Consider the following 27,545-nt stretch of genomic DNA (forward strand, 5'->3'; position numbering starts at 1 on the left):
ATGCAGGGGTAGCTGAAGGGAAAGGGTAGGGTAGGGTAGGGTAGGGTAGGGTAGGGTAGGGTAGGGTAGGGTAGAGCAGGGTAGGGCAGGGTAGGGCAGGGTAGGGCAGGGTAGGGCAGGGTAGGGCAGGGCAGGGTAGGGTAGGGCAGGGTAGGGCAGGGTAGGGTAGGGTAGGGTAGGGTAGGGTAGGGTAGGGTAGGGTAGGGTAGGGTGGAGTAGGGTAGGGTAGGGTAGGGTAGGGTAGGGTAGAGCAGGGTAGGGCAGGGCAGGGTAGGGCAGGGCAGGGCAGGGCAGGGCAGGGTAGGGCAGGGCAGGGTAGGGCAGGGTAGGGCAGGGCAGGGCAGGGCAGGGCAGGGCAGGGCAGGGCAGGGCAGGGCAGGGCAGGGCAGGGCAGGGCAGGGGAGGGCAGGGCAGGGCAGGGTAGGGTAGGGCAGGGCAGGGCAGGGCAGGGCAGGGCAGGGCAGGGCAGGGCAGGGTAGGGTAGGGTAGGGTAGGGTAGGGTAGGGTAGGGCAGGGTAGGGTAGGGCAGGGCAGGGCAGGGTAGGGTAGGGTAGGGTAGGGCAGGGTAGGGTAGGGTAGGGTAGGGTAGGGTAGGGCAGGGCAGGGCAGGGTAGGGCAGGGCAGGGCAGGGCAGGGTATGGTAGGGTAGGGTAGGGTAGGGCAGGGTAGGGTAGGGTAGGGTAGGGTAGGGTAGGGTAGGGTAGGGCAGGGCAGGGTAGGGTAGGGTAGGGTAGGGTAGGGCAGGGCAGGGCAGGGTAGGGTAGGGCAGGGCAGGGCAGGGCAGGGTAGGGTAGGGTAGGGTAGGGTAGGGTAGGGTGAAAGATTCAGCAGCCTGGCCCTCCCAGGGCTTGTGTGTGGCATGTCATGTACTCTTGATCCCCACTGCTTGCAATTTTCTAAGAATGTGGTCTTAGAATCAGCAGCCCAGAAGCCATTTTACTTGCCAGAATCATATAAGTCACTGAGAATATCCAAATGAGCCATATATAACGAAAGCAACAGTTGTGACACTTTAAAAAAAAAAAATAGCCTGTAAAGCAAAGTTTGTATAAAAGCAGCAAGGCCCATTGCGTCATCAGAGGAGGGAAGCCAGACCATGTCATAATGAAGGGATGAGTCCACCCATGTCATCGTATGTTTTTGAACTCCGCTATGACATTAAAAGACGAATGACTGCTGCTATGACGTCATGCAGGGTTGAGCCCAGCTTTGACATAAGAAAGGGACTCGCCCAGCCTTGATAATAAAGAGTTTGAACCAAACTATGACATCAGACATGATAGAGGCGTGAGCCAATACCGCTGCAGGGATACTCAGCAGAAATATATTCCCTGTGTGCCAGAGAAGAAGCAAGTAATGCTGCAAGGAACCTGAGCAGCGTCGTCCTAGCGGATCCTCAACAAAGAAACACAAAAACCGCTCTCCCCGCAAGCTGCGTCAGGGAGTAGTGCAACTTCTGGAGAACAGAACTGCTCTTACAGTGATGGATTGTGGTTGGAGGTGGGAAGAACAGTTTATATGAAAGAAAACAACAAATACTGAGCTTACAGTGACCCCTACTGGCCACAGCAAATACAACAATTCATATGGAAGTGGCAGCTGGTGTTCTAGCAGCGCCACCTGCTGGACGGTTTGATAGCGCTTAGTTTTTCTTTAATTACAATGCTAGTCTCACTGTCCACGGGGTGTATTCGGGCCAATCAGAAGAGCCCCGGTAGGTAGACCAGAGATCGCACAATTACAATGTGTCCACTTCACTCACTCTGGGTGTCGCTCGTTCAGAGTTTTACCGTGCGTTTCCTCGGTCCCCACGTTCCAGGCACACAGAGGTCTCTGGCAAAATGCAGACACTCAACCACAGTATGAATAAAATCTCCGGCATTAAAAATCACATCAGAATATTTTTTTTCTTTAAAAAAGTCCTATTTTTATAAAAGAAAGGGGAATTGTTCTTTGAAGGGTCCTCACGGAGGAACGGCTGTGCTGTGTCCAGCACCAGGGTGGTCGGTCATTGTTCGGTCCACACATGTGGACGGGCAGGGCTGAGAGGACCAGCGCGCCTGACGCCATCTTCTTGCCAGGCAGGTGGAAGCCGCCACGGGGCCTGCTCCCACGCAGCATCTCTGACGCTGGTGCCGCTCCGCTCTGCCCGGGCCCAGGGTCAATCCATCTCCATGGACATGAGCCGCCGTCGCTGGTCCCGCCGCACTTCCTGCACCGGCAGCTTTTTGCAGCAGAAGCGTGTGCTGCAGTAGCCAATCAGGCAGGACAGGAGCCCGACGGCTGTGGCAAATGCAATTCCTATTAGCAGCGGGTACCTGAAGGCACTGAGCACTGTGGGAAAAAAGAGAGAGAGCATGTTACATTCTAAGGCACGAGCATCCTCAAACAAATGTAGTTCCATTTAACCACTTCACACAGATGTTACCAGTGTCTGAGAAATAGATGAGGTTACTTACCTGCAGTAACTGAGGTCTCCAGAATATACTATTCATTCTTCCATGACCTGTCACTAAGAACTTCTGCCAGATGGTAGCAGATCTTGAAACTATGCCTTTTAGAAAGCACTTAATTTGTAAAAACAAATAAGTGCTGGGCCCTCGTAATGGTCACTGCAGTCTGTGCCACCCATTGCCCCAGCCAGCGATGCCAATGACAGTACCAACAGAACTGCTAACTAACACGCTCCTACAAGTATGACAATTTAGACTATTCCAGTCCCCCAACGCCATAAGAATGGCTTGGGCGGTAGGTAACAGTCATTTTTAACCCCTCCCATGCTCATGACGAGCTGGGCTCGTCATGAGCCACGGTTTTCGTGTGCTTTCGTGTTGTTTCCTGCTAAAATTGTTGAACGTACGGTTAGCATAACCCTTTCTAAACATCTGGAAAATCATCAACTTCTGGAGGAAGTTCAATTTGGATTTCGGCCAGCCCATGGGACCGAGACGGCCCTGGTGACCGCTATGGATGAGCTTCAAAGTCGTGCAGACAGGGGACAGGCAGCAGCACTGATCCTCCCTGACCTGTCTGCCGCCTTTGATACGGTTAACCATGAAATCTTACTGAGAAGATTGAGCGAGGCTGGGGTGAGAGGCTGCGCCCTGCGCTAGTTTTGGTCTTTTCTGCAGGATAGACAGCAGGCGGTGTCTCTTCCCCCCCCTTTCAATCTGCCTTCTCCAACGTGCCGCATGGGGTTCCTCAGGGATCGGCTATTAGTCCTATCTTATTTAACATATACTTAAAACCCCTGATAGCGGTCATTAAATCTCATAAGATCAACACTATAAATGATGCGGATGATACTCAGCTGATCCTCTCCTATGAGGGAGAGGATTCGACACCGGTGGAGGTGTTTCACAACTGTTTGCGGGACATGGCCCGTTGGCTACAAAACAATTCCCTTCAATTCAATGCAGGAAAGACTGAGGTGCTCTTCTGTGCAGGGAATAGGATCCCTCATCACTTTCCTGGTAATTTCTGGCCTCCTGGAACTTTGTTCAAAGTACAGCCGGTGGAAACTGTCCGCAATCTGGGCATCATGCTTGACAACAAGTTTACTATGGAAGCTCAGGTTGCGAAAACCACTACCTGCTGCTTTGCAATCATTAGGTCCCTGCGGAAGATCTTATTTTATTTTATTTATTTTTAAAGTTTTGTATAGCGCTAGCTAGACCTGTAGGTATCAGAGCGCTTCTCATACATATTGTGCAAAGCCGAAGGGCCTTACATTACCTAGAAGGCTGGCAGTAAGTAAGCAAACCACGGATAAAGAATACAGTATGAACAATAAGTAACTGTACAGAGGAGGGGGAGGAGTGCACGTGCTCAAGTGGCAAGATGTACGATTCTTAGTAGGCTTGACTACTGCACCGCCCTCTTGCTTGAATCCCCTAGTTTTCTGCTGGACAGGCTACAAAGAATTCAATCAGCTGCAGCTAGATTAGCTTTAGGGCTGCCCAGAAGATCGTCCGCTTCAGCAGCTCTGGCAGAACTCCACTGGCTCCCTCTGAGGCAGAGAGTACAATTTAAGTCCCTCTGCCTCGTTTTCAAAGCCCTTCATGGGATAGGACCTGTATTGATGCAAACAAAATTTGACTGGAACACCCCAACAAGACTGCTTCGTTCCTCATTGGCTAGACTGGTGAGGGTACCAAGGTTCAGGAAAGCTAGGTCAGGGGGAAGATCTTTTGGGGTGGCAGCGGCCAAACTGTGGAATAGACTCCCCTGGGAGATCAGGCAAATCAGGAAGCTTCTCCCATTTAGAAAAAGTGTAAAAACCTGGCTGTTTCCCAAGACCTAGATGGTTGATCCTGTTCTGACACCTCCTCCTGCTTCTCATGAGCCACCAGCGCCAGGATGCCTGCAAGGCGACAGTGCTCTTTATAAGCTGAATAAATAAATATAAGCTGAATAAATAAATCATGAGGAGCGGAACTTGTCATGACCGTTAGAACGCTCGCACGCTGGGCAAATTCCCCTGCTGTGCGAGCGTTCTAATTAAACGGGTGTGGTCATGACGAGCTCAGCTCGTCATGAGCACACGACCACCGTGGCTCATGACGAGCTGAGCTCATCATGAGCACCGGGGCGCTGCGCGCCCTCCCTCCCCCCAGCAGAGCAGGGGAATGACCCCAGCAGCCAAGGGGTTAATGTATATTCAATTAATAAACAACTGCTGTTGTGCTGGTCTCTAAATTAGACAAACAGCGCAGCCATGTGGCAGACTGTCATAAGTGCCGTTGTTGGTAATTAAGTGAACGTGCAGAGCACTGGAAACCACTAGCTCAAATTAAGCACAGCTTTTAGAGCAGATGAGGCAACAGCTAACTAGATGTATGCCAGCTTTCTTAACAGCAGACCTAGATCACTGACGCATGCCTCCTTTAGATCGGTCTTAGGTTGCAGTATTCCGCAAGGTTAGTGTTGGACATCAGGCCTATATGATGTAGACCAGGTTGCAAATATGTACAGGGAAGAAATAATAATAAATAAACATATGTTGTGGTAGGAAAGGCATTAGGGATAAAAGATCTTCAAAGAAACTAGCCTTGGTGTCAGCTAAATTAAAAAAAAAGAGTAAAAGAACAGCACATAATACTGCTAGGTCAGCAAGGGAGAGCAGACAGGAGCGACCCCATGTCCAGTTTTTTAGGAAAATTGAGAAGTTGTATTTTTTGTTCTGGCCAGTAGGTGGCAGCATTTCCCAAGGGTTAAAAATGAAAGAGGTCAGATTATGGGAATACCAATTGGTTCAAATTTATTTCACATGTTTGCAGAAACTGAGAAGCCTCCCACCCCAAGAATACCAAAAGATCTCTCAAATTCCCCTCACAGATCCTATAGCTTGTGCTTAAAACGGGATTAAAATTTCAGCGCAAATCGCATGTTTTTTTGCAGGCGCAAAGTGTTTGCACACTGGGGTGACGCATGCTATTAGTGCATTTTTCTTTACTGTTGTGCACCCACTAATTAGCACACCCCATCCAAAGGTAAATTAATGGGTGCACAATTTGGGCAGGCGTTTTGTGGCACCATTGTGATAATGTCCATGACGATCCAGGACCTTGGTCATGCGGAATGGCGGGGTAAATCGGAGCAATATATATGATAATCTGCAAAAATATTTCGACATTTCCAAAAATCTGCGGCAGCCATGGTGAAAACCCAGGGAGGCCTGCCCTTCAATGGACTGTTGCTGTTCCACCATTGCAGGAGGTTGTCCATATTGTTGGTCCCTGCTTTCCATTTAGGCTACAATGGCAGTTATGCGTAACCGTATAAAAGTGCAGGTGAGGCCTGGCTTCTGCAGAGGTAGCAGATGATGTCCTGGTCAATGGATTTTAGAAGGTCTAAGGCCCAGATGCATCAAGGTAAAATCCGCTCGCAAAGGGGCAGATTCCCAGAATTTGCCCCTTTGCGACCGGTAATTTTGCATTGGTGATGCATTATCCCAACTGCAAAAATCGCAAATTAAGAATTCGCTAAATTGCGATTACTTGCATTTAAGGAATCTCAAATTGAGTTCCCTTAAATGCAATGCATCAAAGTTTTGAAAATTAGCGATTTCGCTAATAGGGGGAGCAAATTACCATGAAGTTCAACTTCATGGTAATTTGCAAAAACTTTGAAAAATGCACTTTTGTGCATTTTTCAAAGTTTCAACATATGTGCACAGATCAATTTCAGTGGTGCAACAGGGTGTCCTTTGGACACCTCTGCACCCTTGAAATTGCATTCTCAATTTGCGATTCGCTAATTGCGATTCGCAAATTGAGAATGTCTTCCCATTCATTCCTATGGGCATCGGAATGAATGGGGAGGTATTCCTTAATTGCGACTCACAATTTGCGAGTCGCAATTAAGGAATTTTAAGAAATCGCTATTTTTTTTGCGATTTCTTCTTGCATAGTATTTTGCTATTCCTTATTAGCGATTCCTTATTTTTCGCTATTAAGGAATCGCAAAATGGATGCTTGATGCATCTGGGGGTAAGGCAAGGGTGGACAAGCCTTTTCCACTTTGCATCCTGCTCCATGGAAGATAGTGATTCATTCCTGTAGGAGATCAAGACCTCAGGAGCCAGGTCGCTCAGTTGAGCTCTCCTGGGTGTGGGGATCTGATATGGCTTGGCTCTCGGGGACAATGCGCAGGCTGATTGGGAGCTTCTCATGGGGGCTGATGGACATGTAGAGTTGCATCGAGTACCAAAGCTTCTTGGCCCCAGTGAGGTTCACGTGGATGAGCGTGAGGGATGTTTCACTGACTTATCTTCCAGCGGGAGAGGAGGAAAAGTGAGGGGCAAAGAACCCTGACATTTCATCCATAGTGCATTGCCCATGGACAGTGGGTGTGGGTACTTAGAGGCAATGTTTGGCGATTTTATGTTGTCATGGGTGCCACACAGGTCCATCTGTGGGGTGCCTCAGCACTGGAAGCACCTGTGTCGGACTGATGCGTCCTGTGGCGCAGGTCCCAAAGTCATGTCCACCCCTGGAGTGTGTCCCGCCAAAAGGAGTATATTGTGGGATATGACCTAGTGCCGCATGTCCGGGTCTGGTGCTGGCAGCAGGAAAGTGTGCGCGGTATGCTATTTTTGTCCATCAAACATGGTAGTTATGCTCTCTGTTTTTATGAGAACCATCTTGCCCTCAATCACCAGACAGACAGCTTTGAGAGCTAGGCGGAGACCCCGAAGCCTGAGGTAGCTGATGTGGCACTATTGGTATTGAGGGGGGCCACACTCCTCGGACAGTCATATTGTTGAGATGTCTCCCACAGCCTGCGAGAGACCTGTCATCCAACAGACTCTTGCTGATCCACCGCGGGAAACAGCATTTACATCGCGGTGATTACACCGCAATACATTTAGAACGCTGGCATTACAACTCAAGCGTTACATCGACTTGCACTGGAGGCGCTATAACCTAAGGAATAGTAAGATTTACTGTTCCAACACCTTCCCTACTGTACGTAGACTGGTGTTGGAATAGTAAATCTTACTACCCGTAAGTCCAGCGCAAGTCGTTGTAACGACTTGCGTTGTAAAAACTGCGATGTTACATACCGCAATCATTTTGATCGCGTTGTAACATCACATATTCCTCCACCGCTGCAGAGCGTGACGCGCGCTGGCCTCGACCAACACTAGATCTTTGCAGTCACTCTTTGCTTGTGACTACTGCACCGGAAGGCATCCTTGTAACGTGCATGTGGGAGCCTGGTCTGCGGTAGAATGGTGATGAAGGCGGTCATCATTCCCATGAGGAGTATCGCCGTCCCGGCGTGGATGGCAGGGCTGAAAAAGACAGAACTGCTGAAATGCCAACATTGATGGTTGAGGAAGGCTTTCCCTTTGACTGCGTTGAGGATGAACCCTGGGAAGGTCTGAACGTGTAAGTGTTGAAGGTGGGACATTGTGGCATTTATCGTGAACTCCTGGCTGTGCAGCAGGGACATTGCAGCTTGAGTACAGACTGGGTAGTCCTGCCTGCACTGTTGATCAAAGCGGTACAAAAGGGGGTGGTGATGGACGGAGCATCTGAACCAATCAAACACTCACCCCCAATCAACAGATCTGGGTTTAATCCATCACCGTTCTTTAGCTCACTTCGCCACCCCAGTTCAGACATGGCCATATGCAAATCAGTCTGACCCTGTGCCTCATGGGAACAGTCCAGCCTGAACTGCCAAGCCATGCCTTCCCTGGACCGGAAACATGCATCCTGGGACCGGTTTCTGGCATTACAGCCGTCTTCAGCCCGGCTTGCTTGAACCCAGTGGCAAAGTGAGCAAGGGACCCACGTCTGAGCATACCCTGCCATCCATCACCACCCCCTTTTGTATCACTTTGCCCTGTTGATCAGCCAATCGCTGGGGTAGGGGAAGATGTACGTATCCTTGTAAGCACCTATGGTGTTAGCCATTCCCAGCTGCTGCTGGCATGAGTGCTACATGCTTCAGTATGACTGCTGCTGTTTTGGCAAGACCACAACTGACCTGGGGAAGCGGGCTTGGCTCTTCCTCTGGGCCGGTGTTTCCAAAAGGTCTCACCAGTAGCTGGAGTTTCCAGCAGATGCTGAAGGACCTCATGTTTAAACCAGAGATACAGGAGCGGTGTCGGAGGAGGGCACTAGTATTAATTCCCCTGAGAGGCTATGCCCGTGGCATCAAGGGCACAACTAATGTTAGTGTTGGAGAGGGTTTTATCCTCAGACACTATGTCCCTCCCCCGCTAAACTCCTCTGGGAGATGTCCTACGAGCACCAGATTCTCCTCGATCAGGGACAGGTCGTGTCGGGAGAGGAGCCCAACAAAGTAGGTCTTGATTTACACAGCTACTGGAGGAGGGTTGTACTTCTCCACCCTAGGTGTTATTACATTTACAGGCTCTTTAAAGGTCTCAAGGGTGGGCTCAAGCGTGCCCGTGAGCATTGGTAGGAGCTACACCGTCCACTCTGACTTGGGGAGCATCTCTACGTGGATATCTTCATATTTACGGACAACGTGCAAGTCCACCTTATGAAAGGCTGCTGCCCATTCAGTGACCTCCGGGTGAGCCATGATATTGTTGGACGGAGACGCTCTGGTGGGATTTTGGTCTAGATCTGGCTCTTGTCCCACGGTCTGTCTATAGGTCCTGGATCTAAGGGCTGGTCATAAGCATCAGTAAGATCAGAGGGACAGCCTGGATCAGAAACCGTGCAAGAGGACTCCTCATTTGATTCTAGCAGAAGCAGAGGGTGGTGTGCGTGAGGGTGGAAGAGGAGGTGGTGGTGGTAGAGTTGGAGGAGGAGGTGTTGCTTGAGGCAGAGGTGCAACATAGGGAAGAGGTACAGTGCCCCTGTCGCTATGCCTCTTCAGTACCGGTTTTGGGGTTGGAGGGAGTGGTTCGGAAACTGGCTCTTCCTCAAAAGCAAACTACCTTTGGAAGGTAGAATCTGCTGGCTTCAGTGGGTGGTTTTGCCAAAGTTTTCTTGGTGACCGGATGGATGAAGCGGTACTTCTGCCTTGAGTTCCTCTTGGAGCCTCTGCAGGACGGGCAACTCCTATTCCTCGTATTGAACTATTACCAGTGCTTTCGGTGTTGATAGGATCTTAAACATCGATGGGATTTTGGGCATCAACAAGGGGTTCAGCGGTCCCTTTGGCTCTCGCTGTGGGTGCAGGCAGCACGACTGGCCCAAGTGGGACTCAATGGCTTGTGAGGGTCGATGTTCTTGGGCGGATCATTCTTCGATCCCGAAGCCTTTTGTCAGTGTCAAGGCAGCAAAAGTCTCCTCTTCATAGACCTTGACCCAGACGCCTACGGAAGCCATGCTCTACCTCAGCAGGAGACTTCTTTTGAGACCTTGAGGGAGTGTCACCTGAGTCAAACAGTTATGACGATGGTCGTGGTCTTGGTTCGAGGGTTGTTGGTCTTTAGTGCGGGCTCGATGTCCTCAACCTCCTTGTAGTCGAAGGACCTTGAGGAACCTGACACTGGACTAAGTATTATTTTTAAATGTACTTAATTTGTAAAGCACAACTCATGCCGTTAGGCGTCTTGGCGCTATAGGACCTGAAAAAGTTGCTGTATTAGATGATATCATCAAGTTTAGCTTGGGCCGGGTGGCCTTAAGTTTCCTGAGGGAACAGCCAGGTCTTTAGGGCCTTTCTGAAAGTGAGTCGAGAGGGCACAACTTTCAGTGCCATTGGGAGACTGTTCCGGAGCACTGCTGTGGCACAGAAGAAGCTCTTTCCTACCCAGTTGGTTCTCGTAGAGGAGGGAACAATCAAATTCATTGCGGAGCCAGAGCGTAGTGTCCTAGCTGGGATGTATCATTTGAGTCTCTCTCTAAAATGATGCGGCCCCAGTCCATGCAGCGCCTTGTAGGGCGGGCAAAGAGCCTTAAATTTGCAGCGTTGTTTAACCGGCAGCCAGTGCAGTTTCCTGATTGCTCCTCTTACCAATTCATATTTTGGAATTTTAAAAAAGGAAACGAGCAGCGGCGTTTTGCAAGGTCTGGAGCTTCTTTTCAAGGCCGGCTGCGAGAGTGATATAGAGGCTATTCCAGTAATCTATCTCCATAAGAACCAATGCACTGACGGCCGTTCTCAGGAGTTCCGGGGGCAGAAATCTTTCAATCTTTTTTTATAAGCTTTTGCGAAAAGAATGAGACTGATGTGATTTTGTTGACTTTGATCCCTGAGCTTCAGTTATTTATCTATCAACAAGCCCAGATTTTTGACTTTCTTTACTGGTTTTAGGGAGTGAGTCCAGTTCGGGTGGCCACCATTCTGGCTTCCAGCGTGAGGGGTTGTTACCAAAGAGGGTGGCCTCAGTTTTGGTGGCATTTAGTTTTTTGGTAGTTGTAATCCATCCACTTACTTATATTGGTCATACAGTTTTTGAGTGCCATACCAGAGTTGTTTTCGGGCTTTGTCAAAGACACCACAATTTGGGTGATATCGGCGTAGGACGTCAGGTGAAAGCCTGCACTTCTGATCATTGTCGCAAGTGGAGCCACGTAAAGGCTAAAAAGTGTCGGGTTCAGAGCTGATCCCTGAGGGACTCTGCAGAGTAAGGCGAAAGGCTTAGATGTATAATTGCCCATTGATACCGTATGCGGTCTGTTTGCCAGGAAGGATTTGAGGCGATCTAGTGCTGCATCCTCGATCCATAGGCTGCGAATACGGTCCACTAAGATATCGTGGCTAACCGTATCAAAAGCCGCGGAAAGATCCAACAGGATAAGGGCCGCGGTCCCTCCCCTGTCCAACATTTCCCAAATCTCCTCAGTGGCTGTTAACAAAGCTGACTCAGTGCTTCGGTTTTTCATGAAACCGTGCTGAGTATCATCGAAAAGTTGATTTTCCTCTAGGTACTCAGAAGTTGCTGATTCATAACTTTCTCCATTAGCTTGACAGCAAAAGGGAGCCTCGAGATCGGGCGGTAGTTATTAGGATCAATGCATTCAGGTTGTCCTTCATCAGAGGTAGAATGGAGGCATCTTTTCCCTGTGTTGGGAAAGTTCTTCTCGCAAGCATGGAATTCAATATACGGCCAAGTTATTGTGCCGTTTGGGCTGGAATCAGGTGCATTACCTTAGGGGGGCAGGGGTCTTTAGGTGCCCCAAATTTAATGAGTGGAATGAGTTTTGCCAGTTGCTCCTAGGGATGGCTTGGCCTGCAGGGATTCCAGAAGGCCTGGGCTCTGCTTCATGAGTGCCAACGAGATCCTATTGCAAAGGATATGGGGGTCTTGGATGACAACTGCTGGTGCATTTTGTGGCATGTCCAACCTCTCTCGCTACGGTTCCTTAAGGTTTTCTTGCAGTGGAAGTCGACAGGACTCGCAAGAGGTGTAGTGGTGGCCCAGAGAAAGGCACCAGTTGAAAGCGTTGCGATGATCCAGTCAGTCAGTCAAAAGTACTTTATTCGGTTAATATTAAAACCATAAAAACATACTACACATTACTTTTTTTTCATTTCAAAAAATCTTTATTTCGATCACAGATCATAAAAGATACAACAAGAACATACAAATTAAAAACTTATTAAACGTAATGTGATCCAATATGATAAAATTGATTTAAATATTAGATAAAACAGTGGGAAGAACCGCTGGAGGAGTCCATTATACCAGTCTTTTCATCATTCGGGTTCGGGTAAACCACAATGCAGTTAAAAATTTTGAGAGTGCAAAAACTACATAAGGGGAGAGGTCAGATTTTAGAACTCTATAAGCAGTTTGAAAAGATCTGAATCCCAGGTTCCTGAGCATCGGAACTAGCCAATATTTTCTGCTACGCTCATAACCCTTGCAGAAGAAGACCACGTGCATGTCGTCCTCCTTCGGGTGAGCACACATTGGGCAAGATGGTACGGTGGTGCACGCTGTCCAGGACGCTGTGAACGAAGCTAAAGGAAGACATCCATAGCGCCATTGTAGGAACAGTTTCCTTGTTAATGCAGGGGAAATATTGTCCCGAGTTTTTTCGAGGGAATAGGTGTCTTTCATTTTCAGGAATGAATTTGTCAGGGACCCCTCACGAGAGTCGTTGGAGGCTCTGGTGAGCATCATGTCATTGTAGGCACTCGCGAGTACCTTTTTTGAGATCTTCGTGCATGAATTAATGGGATCTGTCCATAGTTCCGGGAACCCCATTTCCTCGAGCCTTCCCTTGACGTAGGTCAACCAAGGAATCTTTTTTATGTTCCCTAGTTCCAGGAATTCCTGAAGTTCCTCTCTATAAGTTACAAGATCTGGGCTGGACCACAAACGCCTCCAAAATTTTAGGGGTTTGAGTCCCAACTCCTCTGTTATGGGTTTAATACCCAAATCTAATCTGAGTGGAAGTAATGGGGTACTCTGGGGAAGGGCAGCTACCTGTCTCAAAAATTTGTTCTCCGTGGCCTGTAACTTCGGATGTTGGGTGTAGCCCCACAACTCGCCCCCGTAAGTAACCCCTGCCCTAGCTTGTGTTTTATATATATGAATAATTGGGGTAAGTGGTCGATAGCTTGATTTGTTTGCCAGGCGCAAAGTGCCACCCGCCAACTGTGCCAGTTTGATGGTCGCTTTGGCCTGGTGCGACGACCAGGTTAAATGTTCATTTATAGTAATGCCCAAGTATTCGATATTATGGACCCGTTCTAGTTGGACCATTCCTAGCTTTGGAGGGGCTCTATTTCGGGGGTTGGGATTTAAAATCATGAATTTAGTTTTTTGGGGATTGACTTCCAGTCCCCGCTCAGAGCAGAAGTCTAAGAAGCCATCCAAAATACGTTGGATCCCCATCGGGGATTTAGACAGCAACAGGGTGTCGTCCGCAAACATAATTGCAGGCACCCTGTTGCCAGTCAACTTTGGGGCATCAGAGTTAGCAATCCTGTTGAGGTGGGCAACTACCCCGTTCACAAAGATACAAAACAGGGTAGGTGCAAGCACACAACCCTGTCTTACACCTCTGCGAACGGGGAACCTTTCGGTTAGTTTGCCACCTTTGCCACACCTAACGCGGGCGTAGTTGTTAGAATGGAGTCTCATCAGGATTGCCAAAATATCCTCTGGGACTTTCAGCTCTTTCATAACACTCCACAGCCTTGCTCTAGGAACCAGATCGAAGGCGGCACGTAGGTCTACAAAGATGGTATATAGACTGCCGCCCTCGATTACCGCTGTTTTCCAATAGAGCAGTTGTAGCCTGAATATTTGGTCTGTAGTAGATACACCCTCCCGGAATCCTGCCTGGTATGGGGACAGGATATCCATTTCATGGATCCACACTTGCAAACGATTTAAGATCAGTCTGCCAAAAAGTTTTTGGGATATATCTATCAGACTGATAGGACGATAGTTGGATGGGAGCAGAGGGGATCCCTTTTTAAAAATTGGGACTACCTCTGCTCCCATCCAAGTATCGGGGACAGTCATTCCCCCCTGGATAGCATTAAATATAAGTGTGAGGTACGGTGCCCAAATCCCTGGTTCCTGTTTGAACAGGTCCCCCGGGACCCCATCCAATCCCGGTGCTTTTCCAGCAGCTAGGCCTTTAATGGCCTCCCTCACCTCTTTTTCGGTGAATGAGGCCCCCAAAGGGGTAGGTGTAATCAGCACTATCTCGCTACTAGGATCCCCACCTCCCTCTGCATACAGCGCTTCAAAGTGGGCCTGCCATACTGAGGGGGCTATATTGGGCTCAAGTGCTGGAGATAACTCAGTCGTGCCATTCGCTACTACCCGCCAGAATTTGCGTGAGTCTCTGGTTGATAGTGCTTTCACGAGATTCTCCCAGTAATCGTGGTCCCATTCCGCCTTGGCATTCGCTAGAAGGGACTTGTACTTATTTCTCCTGTCCCGGATTTCTTCCCTGCCAAGGCGTCCCTTGATGGCAGATAGCAAATGGGCCTTAGCCTTCCTACACGTGGCGTTATACCACGAGGTCTTTGGCTTATAACCCTTCCTTTTCGTAGAGGATGTGAACAAGTCTTGGTCAAGGGAGTCTGTAATGTTTTTATGTATTGTTGCTAGTTCTCCTCTAGTTACTTCATCTAGGTCTTTAATGCCTAGGTCAAAGGCACACTCTAGTAATGGAATTAGCCTTTCATAGAGGCAGGGTATTTTGTCTATACTACTAGCCAGCTTCTCCCACTTGACTTTCCTGCGATTATTTTCAAGTAGGAGGCCAGACTTGTCACGGCCAGATCCCTGTAATAGGTCCTGGTTCCTAGGGAGGGAATAAGTCAGTTCCAGTGAGTTATGGTCACTGTCCGTTCTTGGGCACACTTTGAAGTCGATTACTGCTGGCCACATGAAAGTTTTGACCATAATATAATCTAGTCGGGATTCACTACCGGGTTTGTTGTAAGTCGGGTTACTTGGTGTATCCGAATTACAGCGCCCATTACATGCCCTAAGACCGAGATTAAGAGTAAGGGCATTTATTTGTAGGGCTAGGGGAGTCCAAGCCTTTGGAGGTGGTGCCGCCGACTCAGGTATGAGCCAGCTGGAATCTTCATCTAGGGAGGGACCATCGCGTAATCCGGGCAGAGGTTCATAATGGGAGTTAAAATCGCCCCCGACTAGACAGGGGAGATCACACGGGATGCCCTCTAGAAACCTGGCTAACTCATCTATAGTGGGCGACTCGTTATGCATTTTAGTCGGCCTAGAGTAGATATTAATAACTAGGAGCTTCGATGCGTCAGGCCATTCTAGTAGGACGGCCAACAGATCGTCGGAAGCGGTCTCCAAATCGGAGGCTTGGCAGCCTAGATCCGTTGCTATCCCTATCATTAATCCCCCAGATGGTCTCCCCTTTCCCCCCCACTTGGCTGTTTTGGAGAAAGAAGCAAAGCCAGGTAGGTCTATTGCTTCTCGCGCCCAGGTTTCTTGTAAGAGTATTAAGTTTTTGGAACTAAGATAGAAGCCCCACTCTGGGCAGTCTAATTTACCGGAGAGCCCAGCCACATTCCACGAAATTACAGTTATATGTGGTACTTTAGCGCGGGGCGGGCTCGCAGCCATATCGTTGGGTTCCTGATGGACCCTATAAGTTGGAGAGGGATGTATGGAGCCCGATGGGCTAATAGCAATTGGTGGGGAAGGATTTGTCATAGCTGACGTCTGGATCGGTTCATCTAAGCTTGTTGTCAATGTATCCTTCAACCTATGAAATGAATTTGGGGGTGGAGGCCTCCGTTGGTGGGGAGTAGTCTTGAGGGGAGATAAGTCTCCAGACCTCCCGAGTCAGTCCACCTCCTCCAGGCAGCCGAACCTATTGGAAGTGGGAGCCCCTTGCCACCAATTAAGTTGATTTTGTCCAACAAAAATATGTGTCGATCGACTAGCGTTCCCAAAAGTGGACCATGACCCCTCACGCACTAGTTGTTGTCTAGGAGGATAGAAAAAGGTGAGAGGCCTCACCACTATTGTGGAATTGGCCTCAAAAGATGGCCCTGCACATAGATACTGGGCTGTGTGGGGATCAGAAAATGATACCACCACACAGTCGCCGGCTATGGACTTGTGCGTACGGCCAATCCAAGGGACTCTCCGAACCATAAGTATACTACTTCTTTGATGGTCGGGGGGTTGTTTGTTGGAATTAAGCCAGTGGATGACTTTATTTTTTAGAGAGAAATCATTCTCCTGGGATTGTTGATCCAACTCTGGAACACCGGCTAGAATAATAACGTACGACCCTGCTTCTGGCGGGAGGTCGATAAACCCTCCGCGGAAGTTGTGGCGACTGGCCTGACGTGCTGGGTTATGTACCAAGGGTGGCCTAGGGGGGTGGTTAGCTGGTGCCCTGGAGACAGTGTTCGACCTGTGTGCTGTTTTATGCGGGTGGGAGGGTTTAGGTACTACTGGGCTAGGGGTAGGTACAGTAGTATTGGCAATGGTGGTGCGGGGTTTTGGAATGGGTTTGGATGTGAATAGGGTCGCAGGAATGCTTTGGGCTGGTTGTAAAATAGATTGAGCGGGTTCTGTTTCTTTTGGCTGGGGAGTGGGTTCAGTTACACATGTAAGCTTAGCATCCATTTCCTTAAGGCTCAAGCTGGCTAGAGTGACTATGGTCCTATCCATTTCAAGGAGGTTATTCTCTATACGAGAAAGCCTCAATTCCAGGGGGGAAAGTAGCTGCTTTAACGTACCCCAGACTAGTTGGAGGAATTCGCTATCACCCTCCCTATCGTGCACGGGTCCACTCACCCGGCCCTCCAAAATATTTGTACTGTTCTGACTAGGAGAGATGATAGGAATATCATCTTCCACCAAACTAGATATTTCCGGAGTAACTTCCCCATTAAGAACACTGTGAGTCGGTTTGGGATTAACATTTTTCACCCCAGGAGAACCCATGGCCCGTCTACTATTAAAAAACTTTAACCTTGCTATTCTAGCTTTTTTCCTAGCGTGTATAGTTCTCGCAAGGCATTTCTTTTTATATGCTGCGGCTTTCCTAGCACTACAATGGCTGGCTGCTAGCATTGCTTTGGGGGGGGGAAAGGAGCCCGCGATACTAAATAGAGGGGCAGGGCCAGTATTTTGTAGCACTGGATTAGGTTGGGAAATAGGAGGGGAATGTAAGGGAATAATAGGGGGGGCAGGATGCATTACTGCCGTTGTTATCAGAGGCCGTGGAGCGGCAGAACGATCGGGGGTACGGGCAGATGCAATATTCCCCAGGGAAGATTTTTTGGAGCTAGCAATATGCGCTGACAACCTTCGTGCAGCGTCAAGTTCTAAAGAGACCTTGTGCTGCATTTTGCTGATTTCCTCATCAATAGCCAGATTGGTTTTGACTAGGAAATCATCTATGGATCTATTGGAATTGCTAGCAGCCATGAGGGTTTTGCTCCGGCTACCCCGTGAACACATATTACAGAATACAAGTCAATAAATAAATATACACACAACAATAAAACTGTAAGATGTGCCTAAAGAGACTAGACTCATAAAAGGGGGGTGGCCCAGCCCAGCCCTCTTTGTCCTCGAACGGCCTCAAACGGCCCAGTCTTTGCCCTGTCTTCGCCCGGGCTGCGTCCCGCGCTGCGGGAGTGTTGGGACAATAAATTAGTGGCCGAGTAAAATAAGGGGGCGTGGCAGCAGGGAGAGCGGACCGGATGTCAGTCAAAGGTCTAGCAGGGACTCCTGGGCAATGGAGTCCCCTGCACGCTCGCAGCCCCGCTGACCGCACTCACCCGGTGGCCGGTGTCCCAAGAAGCGAAGCGGCACCCGCGGAGCGGGTGCGGCGAGTCGTCCTGCTAGGTCCAGGAAGGTACAGGTAGTACCGCTGCAGTTGCCGGGTCAGCGAAAAAGGAGCCTCCAAAGTGCCTCAGAGCTTGGAAATGCGTCCCGCAGGTAAAAAGGAAGGAAAGGGTTTTTAAACAGCAGAGGGCGGGGGGCGGCAGCAGGGAGAGCGGACCGGATGTCAGTCAAAGGTCTAGCAGGGACTCCTGGGCAATGGAGTCCCCTGCACGCTCGCAGCCCCGCTGACCGCACTCACCCGGTGGCCGGTGTCCCAAGAAGCGAAGCGGCACCCGCGGAGCGGGTGCGGCGAGTCGTCCTGCTAGGTCCAGGAAGGTACAGGTAGTACCGCTGCAGTTGCCGGGTCAGCGAAAAAGGAGCCTCCAAAGTGCCTCAGAGCTTGGAAATGCGTCCCGCAGGTAAAAAGGAAGGAAAGGGTTTTTAAACAGCAGAGGGCGGGGGGCGGCAGCAGGGAGAGCGGACCGGATGTCAGTCAAAGGTCTAGCAGGGACTCCTGGGCAATGGAGTCCCCTGCACGCTCGCAGCCCCGCTGACCGCACTCACCCGGTGTCCGGTGTCCCAAGAAGCGAAGCGGCACCCGCGGAGCGGGTGCGGCGAGTCGTCCTGCTAGGTCCAGGAAGGTACAGGTAGTACCGCTGCAGTTGCCGGGTCAGCGAAAAAGGAGCCTCCAAAGTGCCTCAGAGCTTGGAAATGCGATGATCCAGTCAGTCAGTCAAAAGTACTTTATTCGGTTAATATTAAAACCATAAAAACATACTACACATTACATACAAACGAATTATAAAAGCCATAAATTACATTAAAAATTAACAAACATTAGGTGCATTCAATACAAATCAATTCATTTTGAGTAATTTCTAAAAAAAAACACATTTCCGAATTTCAACATCATTAAATTTAGTTAATTCAAACTAGTGCATGAGAATGAGTTACACTTATCTTATTGTTCCTCTTTAATCTGACCGCTGCGGTGAGAAAGCTAGCTATACTGAAGGCCTCCCACACATTCGATAACAGCTGCAAATAAAGGAGAGCTGGCTTGACTTTCAAGAAGCCTTTGTTTTTTAAAATTGGGAAAATAAAACGCTTCCGGATTTGAAGAAAGTGCTCACAAAAAAAAGATAAAGTGCATTGTATCCTGAGCAGAAAAATCGTCACAAGAACATACCCCCAAATCTTCCACCCTTTTCCAACCTGGTGGTTCAGCGAGGAGGAAATGAAGTTGATTCGATCACAGATACTTAATATGGTGCGGAGTGCAGTTTTCGCAGTTCGTCTTGTGATTCGTATTCTCAGTTATTGTAACTCAATGGGGACCACGTGGTCCTCCAAGGGCGCGCACTCTGGCGTTCAGGGACTGGGGTGCTGGTTGTCGATCCTCGGAAAGTGTCCTTCAAGAACATAATGCCAATATTCAACTGCGGACTGGTTCTTCCAAATTGTCGATGTCAAATTCTGAGCACGTGGGCCAAAAAGTTGTGACAAAATCAAAAACTCAGAGACCTCTCGTGTACATTTGAACCTGATGGCGGAAAAAAAAACATTCTAACATGGGAGTTGGTGCCCATAAGCATTGTCGACTAATGGAGACGTCACACCAAATCCTGTGACTCTAAAGCCTTCTGTGAAGAAAAAAACCAACCTCCCCGCCTCTGAGCCCAAGGCTCGATGACAGGAGTATGCAAAGCACGTGTATCGAAGCCACACCAGTTACAAACATTCAGGGCCCGATTCACAGAACTAACTTAAGGCAAAATCCTAAACTTACTACCATTTTGGTATTCACAGAAAACACTTACTCATTTTGGTATTCACAGAAGGCACTTACTCATTTCGGTATTCACAGAAGGCACTTACTCATTTCGGTATTCACAGAAGGCACTTACTCATTTCGGTATTCACAGATGTTAGGAGTCCTAACTTTACAACTCCTAAACTGAGAAAAATCCCAACTTTAAGGCTTTTGGTATTCATAGAAGGTATTTAGGAGTCCTAAAGTTAGGAGTCCTAACTTCTGTGAATACCGAAATGAGTAAGTGCCTTCTGTGAATACCAAAATGAGTAAGTGCCTTCTGTGAATACCAAAATGGTAGTAAGTTTAGGATTTTGCCTTAAGTTGGTTCTGTGAATCGGGCCCTCAGTCACAGAGAACAGAAGCGCAGGGACATCCAAGTGACAAGCTGGGTGACTCCCACGTAAGACTTACTGTGCAGAACTTACTGAACTGCCATAGTGTGAGACACTCAGTTGGTCCCTACGGAGTTGGAAGTCTGTTTTAGTGGTGGTCACTGCAACTGTAAATTCATGGCCTCAGTTATTCTGCCTTTCTTTGAGAATTGTTTACATTATTTGATCTGCCAGTAAACTGAGGCAGAAAAAGAAAATCTGCAGGCGATTATGAAATTTCAAAAAAATCTGTGTAAATTTGCAAAATGTCCCAAACCTGCAGAGAAAAAAGAAACATGCAATTTCCCACTGAAAAATCTGTCCCCAGGGATTGAGTTAAGTACAGCAACATCCATTATCTCAAAACTAATTAGCTGTAACCAAAAACCAATTTGCAAAATGTTCCCCAATAAAGGAAAACACAGGACTGTAAATATATTTCATTTTTATTTTATTTGAGTGCAATTGTCAAGTGGAATCCTAGCCTAGGAGCCAGTGAGACACTGGATTTGTTTACTCTTTTTGCACTGAAAGTGGAATTTGCATTTTCTTTGTTGTCTGACAAGTCTACCAGAAATTCAAGTGCGTTATCATCTCAAGGGTATCTTGGCGCAGAATAACAAATGTTTATTGTTATCCAACTAAATGGTATTCATTTTATCGACCTCAGAAGGATGAAAGGCTGAGAGGACCCTGTTGGGATTTGAACCTGTGACCATAAGGTCTTACACAGGGCCCTGCAATGGACATATTAGTCCACTGAGCCACCAGACACGGCCAATGCTTGTTGTATTATTGGTGGCGCGCGCACACAGTGGTGGTTGTGTTCATGGTGGTATTGGTGGTCCTGGAGGTAACTACATTGCTGGTATCTTACCACGGCAGTGGTAACAGCTGGTTGTACACAGTGCCTGTATGACAAAACGTGTGAACGAGGGCGCTTTTTAGATGTAAAATAGTCCCTCGTGCACTGCAATGAAAGCTCTCTATGAGAGGCGGAATGATATATGTGAGAGAGTGTTCATCCTCTGGGGATGTATGACATCACAACGCATGCTTTTACTCCGCATGCCATTACAATGCAGTTTTTACAACGCAAGTCGTTACGACGACTTGCGTTGGGGCGCTGGATAGTGGTATAGTTTAATTTTCTATTCCAACCCCAGTCCCCGTGGATAGTAAGGAAGGTGTTGGATAGAAAATTAAACTATTCCCTATCCTACAGCGCCCTCCAGCGCAAGTCGTTGTAACGACTTGTGTTGTAACGACTTGCGCTGTAATAGCTGCGTCGTAATGGTAGTGCGGAGTAAAAGTTGCGTTGTAAAGGATGTTCCCCTCCTCGGGGGGGGGGGGGGGGGGTGAGCAAAAAGCCACTGCACATATATTTTAAAGAATTTGTAAGAAAAGGCCTTCCAGACGGCTAACCTATCTGTAGCCAAATCGAACAAGCATTGGCGAAGCCAACAGGTCTCGCCTTTTGAACAATTTGAACAAACGTCCATTGCCAATACCGCACAGCATCGGCAAAAGAAAACGGTGCTATGATGCAGCAAAGCTGCCAGTCACGTCACTCTGTAGGTACACGTGTCACCACGTCTGCAGGTGTCTACAGAATGACGTAGGCGCCATTTTCCTAAATTGTATTGACTAACATGATGGCAGATGCTGATTTAGGAAAAAAAAACGTACTGCGTGATTATTCTATTGAACTATAATAATGCGGCAAATTGAAGCTGTCGAGACATCCAGACAAAGTGCATAAAAAAAAGAAATAATCGCGATAGGTGAGAGAGCAATAGAGGAGCATGGGCGGGAAGCAACGGGGGAGGGGGTACAACTGAAGCAAAGCTTGGTCGGGAATAAGGGGCAAAGGAGAACAAGAGGGAGATGCCCCACTGCAATGGGGCCGTGGCCAAGCCTACTTGAGAGAGAGAGCAGAACATGTGGGAGAGAGCATGGTAAGGGGTAAGTGCAGGGGTGTGCGGGTGTTATTGGGAGGCAAGCAGCACAGGAGGGAATGTTAACAGAAGTGTATATTCAATCCATGTATAACAAAACATGTGTAATTCAATGTACTATTTTTATTGTAAAGTATTCCTCATATACTGCAATGCAAGCGCTTCATAGGAGGCAGAAGGATATAGGTGATGCGGCAGTATCAAGTTCACTTTATACATATTTTAAAGAATTTGTAGGAAAAGACCTTCCTTACAACAAAACTACCTTGAGCCAGCCAAATGTAACAAGCACTGACACAGCCAACAGTTCTCGCCTTTGGACCCACTGGCTTTGCCAATGACGCTTGCTGAAGTTGCACAGCACCGGCAAAAAGTTGCCAGTGGCATCACTATGTAGGGGCAATTTTACTTTTTTTTAAATTGACTGATCTAAGAGGGTGGAGGTCATTTAGATTGGTTAATTAAAAAAGAAAAAAGAAATGCGTGAAAGCGCTTTTGATGCAGCAGAGTGCCTAGCAGCAATTGGCAGCTACTGGGCCCTTCAGAACAAGCATTTGCAATGCAATAGGTCTCGCATTAGGAAAGTTTGAGCTATTGGTATTGTAAATGACACATTTTTTATTTATGTTTTGTTTTTGAAAATAGCAAAATTAATAGCTTTGTCATTTACAATTCCAATAGTTATAACTTTCGCAAATGTGACACCTATAGCCTTTGTAATGCAATATGTGTCGTATTTACGTGACTTAGATGTATTGATATTACAAATAACAATGGCTTTTAATTTTATCAAATAATTAATACTTAAATAAAAGTTATTGTAATGTATAATGGCAATAGCTTAAACTTTTGTAAATAACTTTTGCGAAGATTATGTTCAGTGTATTTTATTGTGACAAAATCCAAGAACAGAAGTGAAATATTAAATTTTTTTGTGGCATTTGTAATAAAGCTTGAAACATTGAGAGAACATATTTGAATCAGTTGTTGTTGAATGGTTGCACAGATTGATGCTGTGGTGGCGCCGAGTGATGTTGTGGTGGCGACGAGTGATGCTGTGGTCATGCGATACAGTGAGGGCGATAGATAGCTAGAGGGAGGGCCAAAGATAGAGTGAGAGCGATAGATAAATAGAGTGAGGGCGATAGATAGATAAATAGAGTGACGGCGGTAGAAAGATAGACAGAGTGAGGGCGGAACGAGCGATAGGAGGTCAGGAGAGCGAAAAGGAAAATGAAAGTACAAGAGGGAGGGCAGACTGGAACGAGAGAGAAAGTAGGGGTGAATGGAGTAGAAATGGAATGTGGGACCAGGGAGGGAGGACATAAAATGAATAAAATAGGAAGGTAGTAGGGTGGGAAGGCAACAGCCTAGGACAGAGAGAATGTTGGGAGGAATGGGATGGTGCAGAAGAGGGGAGAAAGGGGGGAGTAGAGAGACGGAGGGGGAGAAACAGATTGTGAGAATGAGGGATGATAGAAGAGGCAAAAAGAAAGGAGGACGGATAGAGAGGCTGAGGGAGAAGGATTGTCATAGAGATTATCCAGGAGAAGAAACAATGGAATGTGAGAAGATGGAGGGAGGGGGTGGAGAGAAGTAGAGAGAGAGAGAGATGGCAAACAAGCAGGGAAGAGGGTCTGTGGTGAAAGATAGAGAAATGGGAGAAGCAGGAAGTAGAAAGGGTTTGGTAGCAAGGGGGAGGGTAGGAAAAGAATAATAGATGAAGGTAGAAGGGCTGAAAGGGAACAAGATATGTAAAAAGGACTTTCTCTTTGATGGTGTCAGTCATGAGGAGGATAGTGATTCCCATCCCAGGGATTAGCCATCCAATCACAAAAGGAGCAAAACATAAACAACAACAAAAACAGTCAACCTCTGCAAATGTGAGCGGTGAGAAGTTAAAGATTAATCACAGTGAGAAGCATTTTAAAAAATAATCTGCCACAAAAATCCAAAAATGTCAAAGAAAGCATTCTTATGAGGACGCCCTTCCATTCTCTAGTCGTATGGTGTAAAATCTGAGCCGCTGATCATCCAGGGCTGAGTGGGCTCTTAGGTTTTGCACCCAGCAAACATGAACTACGGAGAATCCCCTACCTGAATGATGGGGGAATAATGTCATCATGTCAATCTATGAAATAGTAAATCCTGCGAAGTAATGTAGCAGGAAGTTATTTTGCACCGGACAGGACCGAGGCTCTGTTAAGACACCAGTAGGTACACACGTAGGGCGCCAGTAGTATGCGGGTACACACAGTTTGTAGCAACAAGGCTAGTAGCACCAATGAGAGTCAGAAGCTAAAAGCCACCAGCACAGGCCACCGCCCTTACCCTACCTACTGACCAGGCGCAAACGCTGATGATCCTCAACTCTCACCAGCTGCTTAGTGGGGAGGAATGTTTAAACTTTTCTCAAAGTGTGGCTGTTATTTGTCTCATGTGTAGCTGTAGTTAAGTCCACTGTACATGCGAAGGAGCCAGCTGCGAAGGGAGTGCGAGCTGAACCGCGTTTTGGCTGCAGTGATCCCTCACCCCCGGCCTGCTCTTCTTCGGCTGTCACATCCGAGCGGACAGCGGTGCTTTTAGATTCCGAGTCTTCAGCCGTTTTACTCCATATTAACTATGAATTTTTTTATGTCGCAGTTTTTGGTTTTCTAGTTGAACCCTGACACATTGTCACAGGCGAACTGGTTCATAGGGTCAGCGCTGTGATGAACCGGTGATCCCTTCTTGCGAATAGTTAATAGTTTTATAAAGTGCTCCCCTGACCAGGAGTAAATGAGGGGCGCACAACAGCTAGAGCAGCTGTGCGCATGCGCTGTACACAAATGATGGTTTGTTGTGTGGACCAGGCAGGGTCAGTCTCAAACGATCTGCTGTGAAGGATCCCTGCGCCTCACACGCCACACCACACTACGCCCCCCCCTCCCCAAACCAATGGGTGCATCTTTCAATTACACTCTGTTCAAAGAGGAAAACAAAGGGAGATGGCTTCACGTGTGGCTTATTAGGGGCACTTTCTTAACTCTTTGTAGAACGACAGACCACTTATCCCCAGAAAAGTCAATTGCCTCAGAAAACACTCCTCACACCTGTACTGGTAAAAGGTAAAAGACTCAGAAAACCGCAAGAACCCTACTCTGCTTTCTTCAGACAACAGCTCCTTAATGGGTTCTCAAAATCTGACCACCGCAAAAGTCCTAAGCTGGACACCGCAAGTAAGCGTGCAACCTAACTATTGTATTTTATTAATCGGAGTAAAGGAGTGCGAGACTTTGGTGGCACCTACCAGCTGCTCCCGCGGGACGGCGGGCTCACGGGCATTCCGAAAGAAAAGAGGAAATGTTGAACAAGTTCCCGCTTCCCGCCGGGCCGCCGAGCTGCCTGCGACGACCCGGAAGCGGTTGGGCAGCCGGCCAATCGCAGCGCGGCCCCAACCGGAAGTCCCGCCCCCATCGCGGCGCGAGAGAGAAGCCACTGTCCGAGGAGCCCCGAGGGCTCCTGATCGAGTCCCGGTCCCGAGATGGGGGACCGGGTGAAGAGCGGCCGGGCGCATGAAGAAGGCGGGGCTCTCATGTGGTGAGAGTGCCCCGCAAAGCGCAACGGCCGCCCGAGAGGCACGCCGAGCACCGCCAGAACAGGTGAGTGTGTTACGGAGGAGGAGGGGTGAGTGGGGGTGGGGTGTGCGCGTGTGTCTGTTGTAGTGTGTCTGTGCGTGCGTGTGTCTGTCTGCGCGTGTGTCTGTTAAAGGGGGGTGCGTGTGTGTGTGTGTGTGTATGCAGTGTGTGTATGTGCGCATGCGTGCGGGAGCCTTTCTGTGCATGGGAATAGCAGGGACGGCGACGCGACGTGCGCGCTCACGAGATACAATTGCCAGGAGGACAAGCTCGTCACAGTCTGCTGTCTACATTCCCCGGAATCCCTGGAAAGTGGCGACATAAGTTGTCTCCCTAGACAGCAAAAGCTTTGCTTTTGCTTTCGTCTAGGCGAGACCTAAAAAGTGCACCAAACAATTGAACTACTTGTGAGGGTTGCAGGAAAAAGGGAGGGGCAGATGGTGGGAATTAATGAGATTAGTAGAGATGAAATAAAACAAAGCCATGCGGTGGGGAAGAGGGCAGAGCTGCACGCAAGGGAGAGAGCAACATGGAGCATACCCGGGGGCGGTGGGTGTTTGTGGGAGGGAAGCAGTGCACAAGAGAGAACTAAAAACGCTTCCACTTTCTTGGAGCGCTGAAATAAAACAAAAGAAGTAGTTCTCTAAATGTGACCAGCGGCAGAATACAACCCATACGATCAAAAGGATGGTAAAGAGGATATGTTCCAGGGGAGGGACAAACAGAAAACAGGGGAGGCAAGCCATTGAGTAAGTATATGAGAATGACAATGGAGCCAACCATAAGGTGTTTCACAAGCAGGCAGCTTGTGCTGTCTGGTAGCCGATACTTAAAAATGTCATGGCCCAGAATCCTAGATCTAATTTGGAGCAGTTTGGGGTTCAAGTATACCTAGCCTGGCTTGACTCGTTGGCATGCTTGGTGCTGGGAAACTCTCCTTCCCTTAGATTATCACACAGCCTTCTCGTGGGCTTCGGTCTAGCTTCTGTCCACAATGAGAGGGATCAACACCTTTAATAAATATGCGGGAATAGCCACTTGTCGAGAGGACATAAATGCCCAAATTCTATTACATAGGCCGAAGAGCCCATCATGATAGCGGAGGTTCTTCAATCGATCGTTGGTGGTTGAGGAGGGGGTCACTTCTTCTGGTGGTTGATGCTCAGGCGTAGATCAGATTATAGCATTTTGCAGTCAGGCTACAAAATGAAGCCATAACCTGGTCTCCATAACACCCTCACATCCCCGTCCTTTCCATCATTTAGTCTGCACCATGAGTAGACACAGGATCCAGCTCCCTACCACTTTTCTGGGCCTTTTGGCACTAGTGCTTTCGGAACTCGAAAACATCTTAAAAAGTGGAGAAGATGAAGTCAAAATGTTTTCACAAGGAAATCATTCTCTCAGTTGGAGGAGGTGGGGGGTACTTTTCAACAACTCTCAGACTTCAACCTGTAACACAGCCACATCAAAGGATGCGGATGCCTACTAGGGCGCAACGTCCTCACGAAAGGGAGGTAACATGGAGGTATTACTCATAAGGCCTTCTGAACTCTCAAAGCTGATTTTCCTAAACATCCCTGTGGCATGAAAGAGCCACAGATGAAGAGAAATGTCATAAGGCATCACTCCTTGACAACCAGGGGTTTGTCATCAATGAGCTGTGCTGCAGATCGAAGTGCCTTCTCCGTGGAAGGTCATCGGGGCACCTAGGAGATGAGCATTCCTCGAAAGGGATGCACGATGAGCAGACGATAGAAAAGTGCCCAGTCTCAAGGGAAAACGCCCTTGAATAGGGAAAGGCATACTCAAATCTGATGATTGGGTGGTCAAGACAATCGCGTCCGGGTCAACCCATCAATCACAGGAATGATATTCCTTACAGATGGAGTCCCAGGCACTCAGTGTCACAATCGCTCCTTGAAGGACACTTCCCAGGTGGAGCAGGTAAATGTGGTTTGGCTGTGACGGCTGAAGACTGCAAACAAGCCTTGGCATGGTCACCCTCCCTCTCTTTTCTGGGGATCAGATGGTGGACAGGGATTA

The 27,545-nt window shown here is 48.3% G+C and overlaps 1 protein-coding gene across 1 annotated transcript in view; it reads right to left on the reverse strand.

Moving 5' to 3' along the window:
• Positions 1-934: 934 nt before the first annotated feature.
• PTGFRN (prostaglandin F2 receptor inhibitor) overlaps positions 935-27,545 on the reverse strand; it is a 443,807-nt gene continuing 417,196 nt past the window's right edge. The window contains exon 9 of the mRNA XM_078656608.1: positions 935-2,334. Within this exon, the coding sequence (XP_078512734.1) occupies positions 2,162-2,334 (173 nt within the window). The 3' untranslated portion in view covers positions 935-2,161. The remainder of the gene's footprint in view (positions 2,335-27,545) is intronic.

This window comes from Lissotriton helveticus, chromosome 8 (assembly GCF_964261635.1).
Source record: "Lissotriton helveticus chromosome 8, aLisHel1.1, whole genome shotgun sequence".
NCBI classification, from domain to species: domain Eukaryota; kingdom Metazoa; phylum Chordata; class Amphibia; order Caudata; family Salamandridae; genus Lissotriton; species Lissotriton helveticus.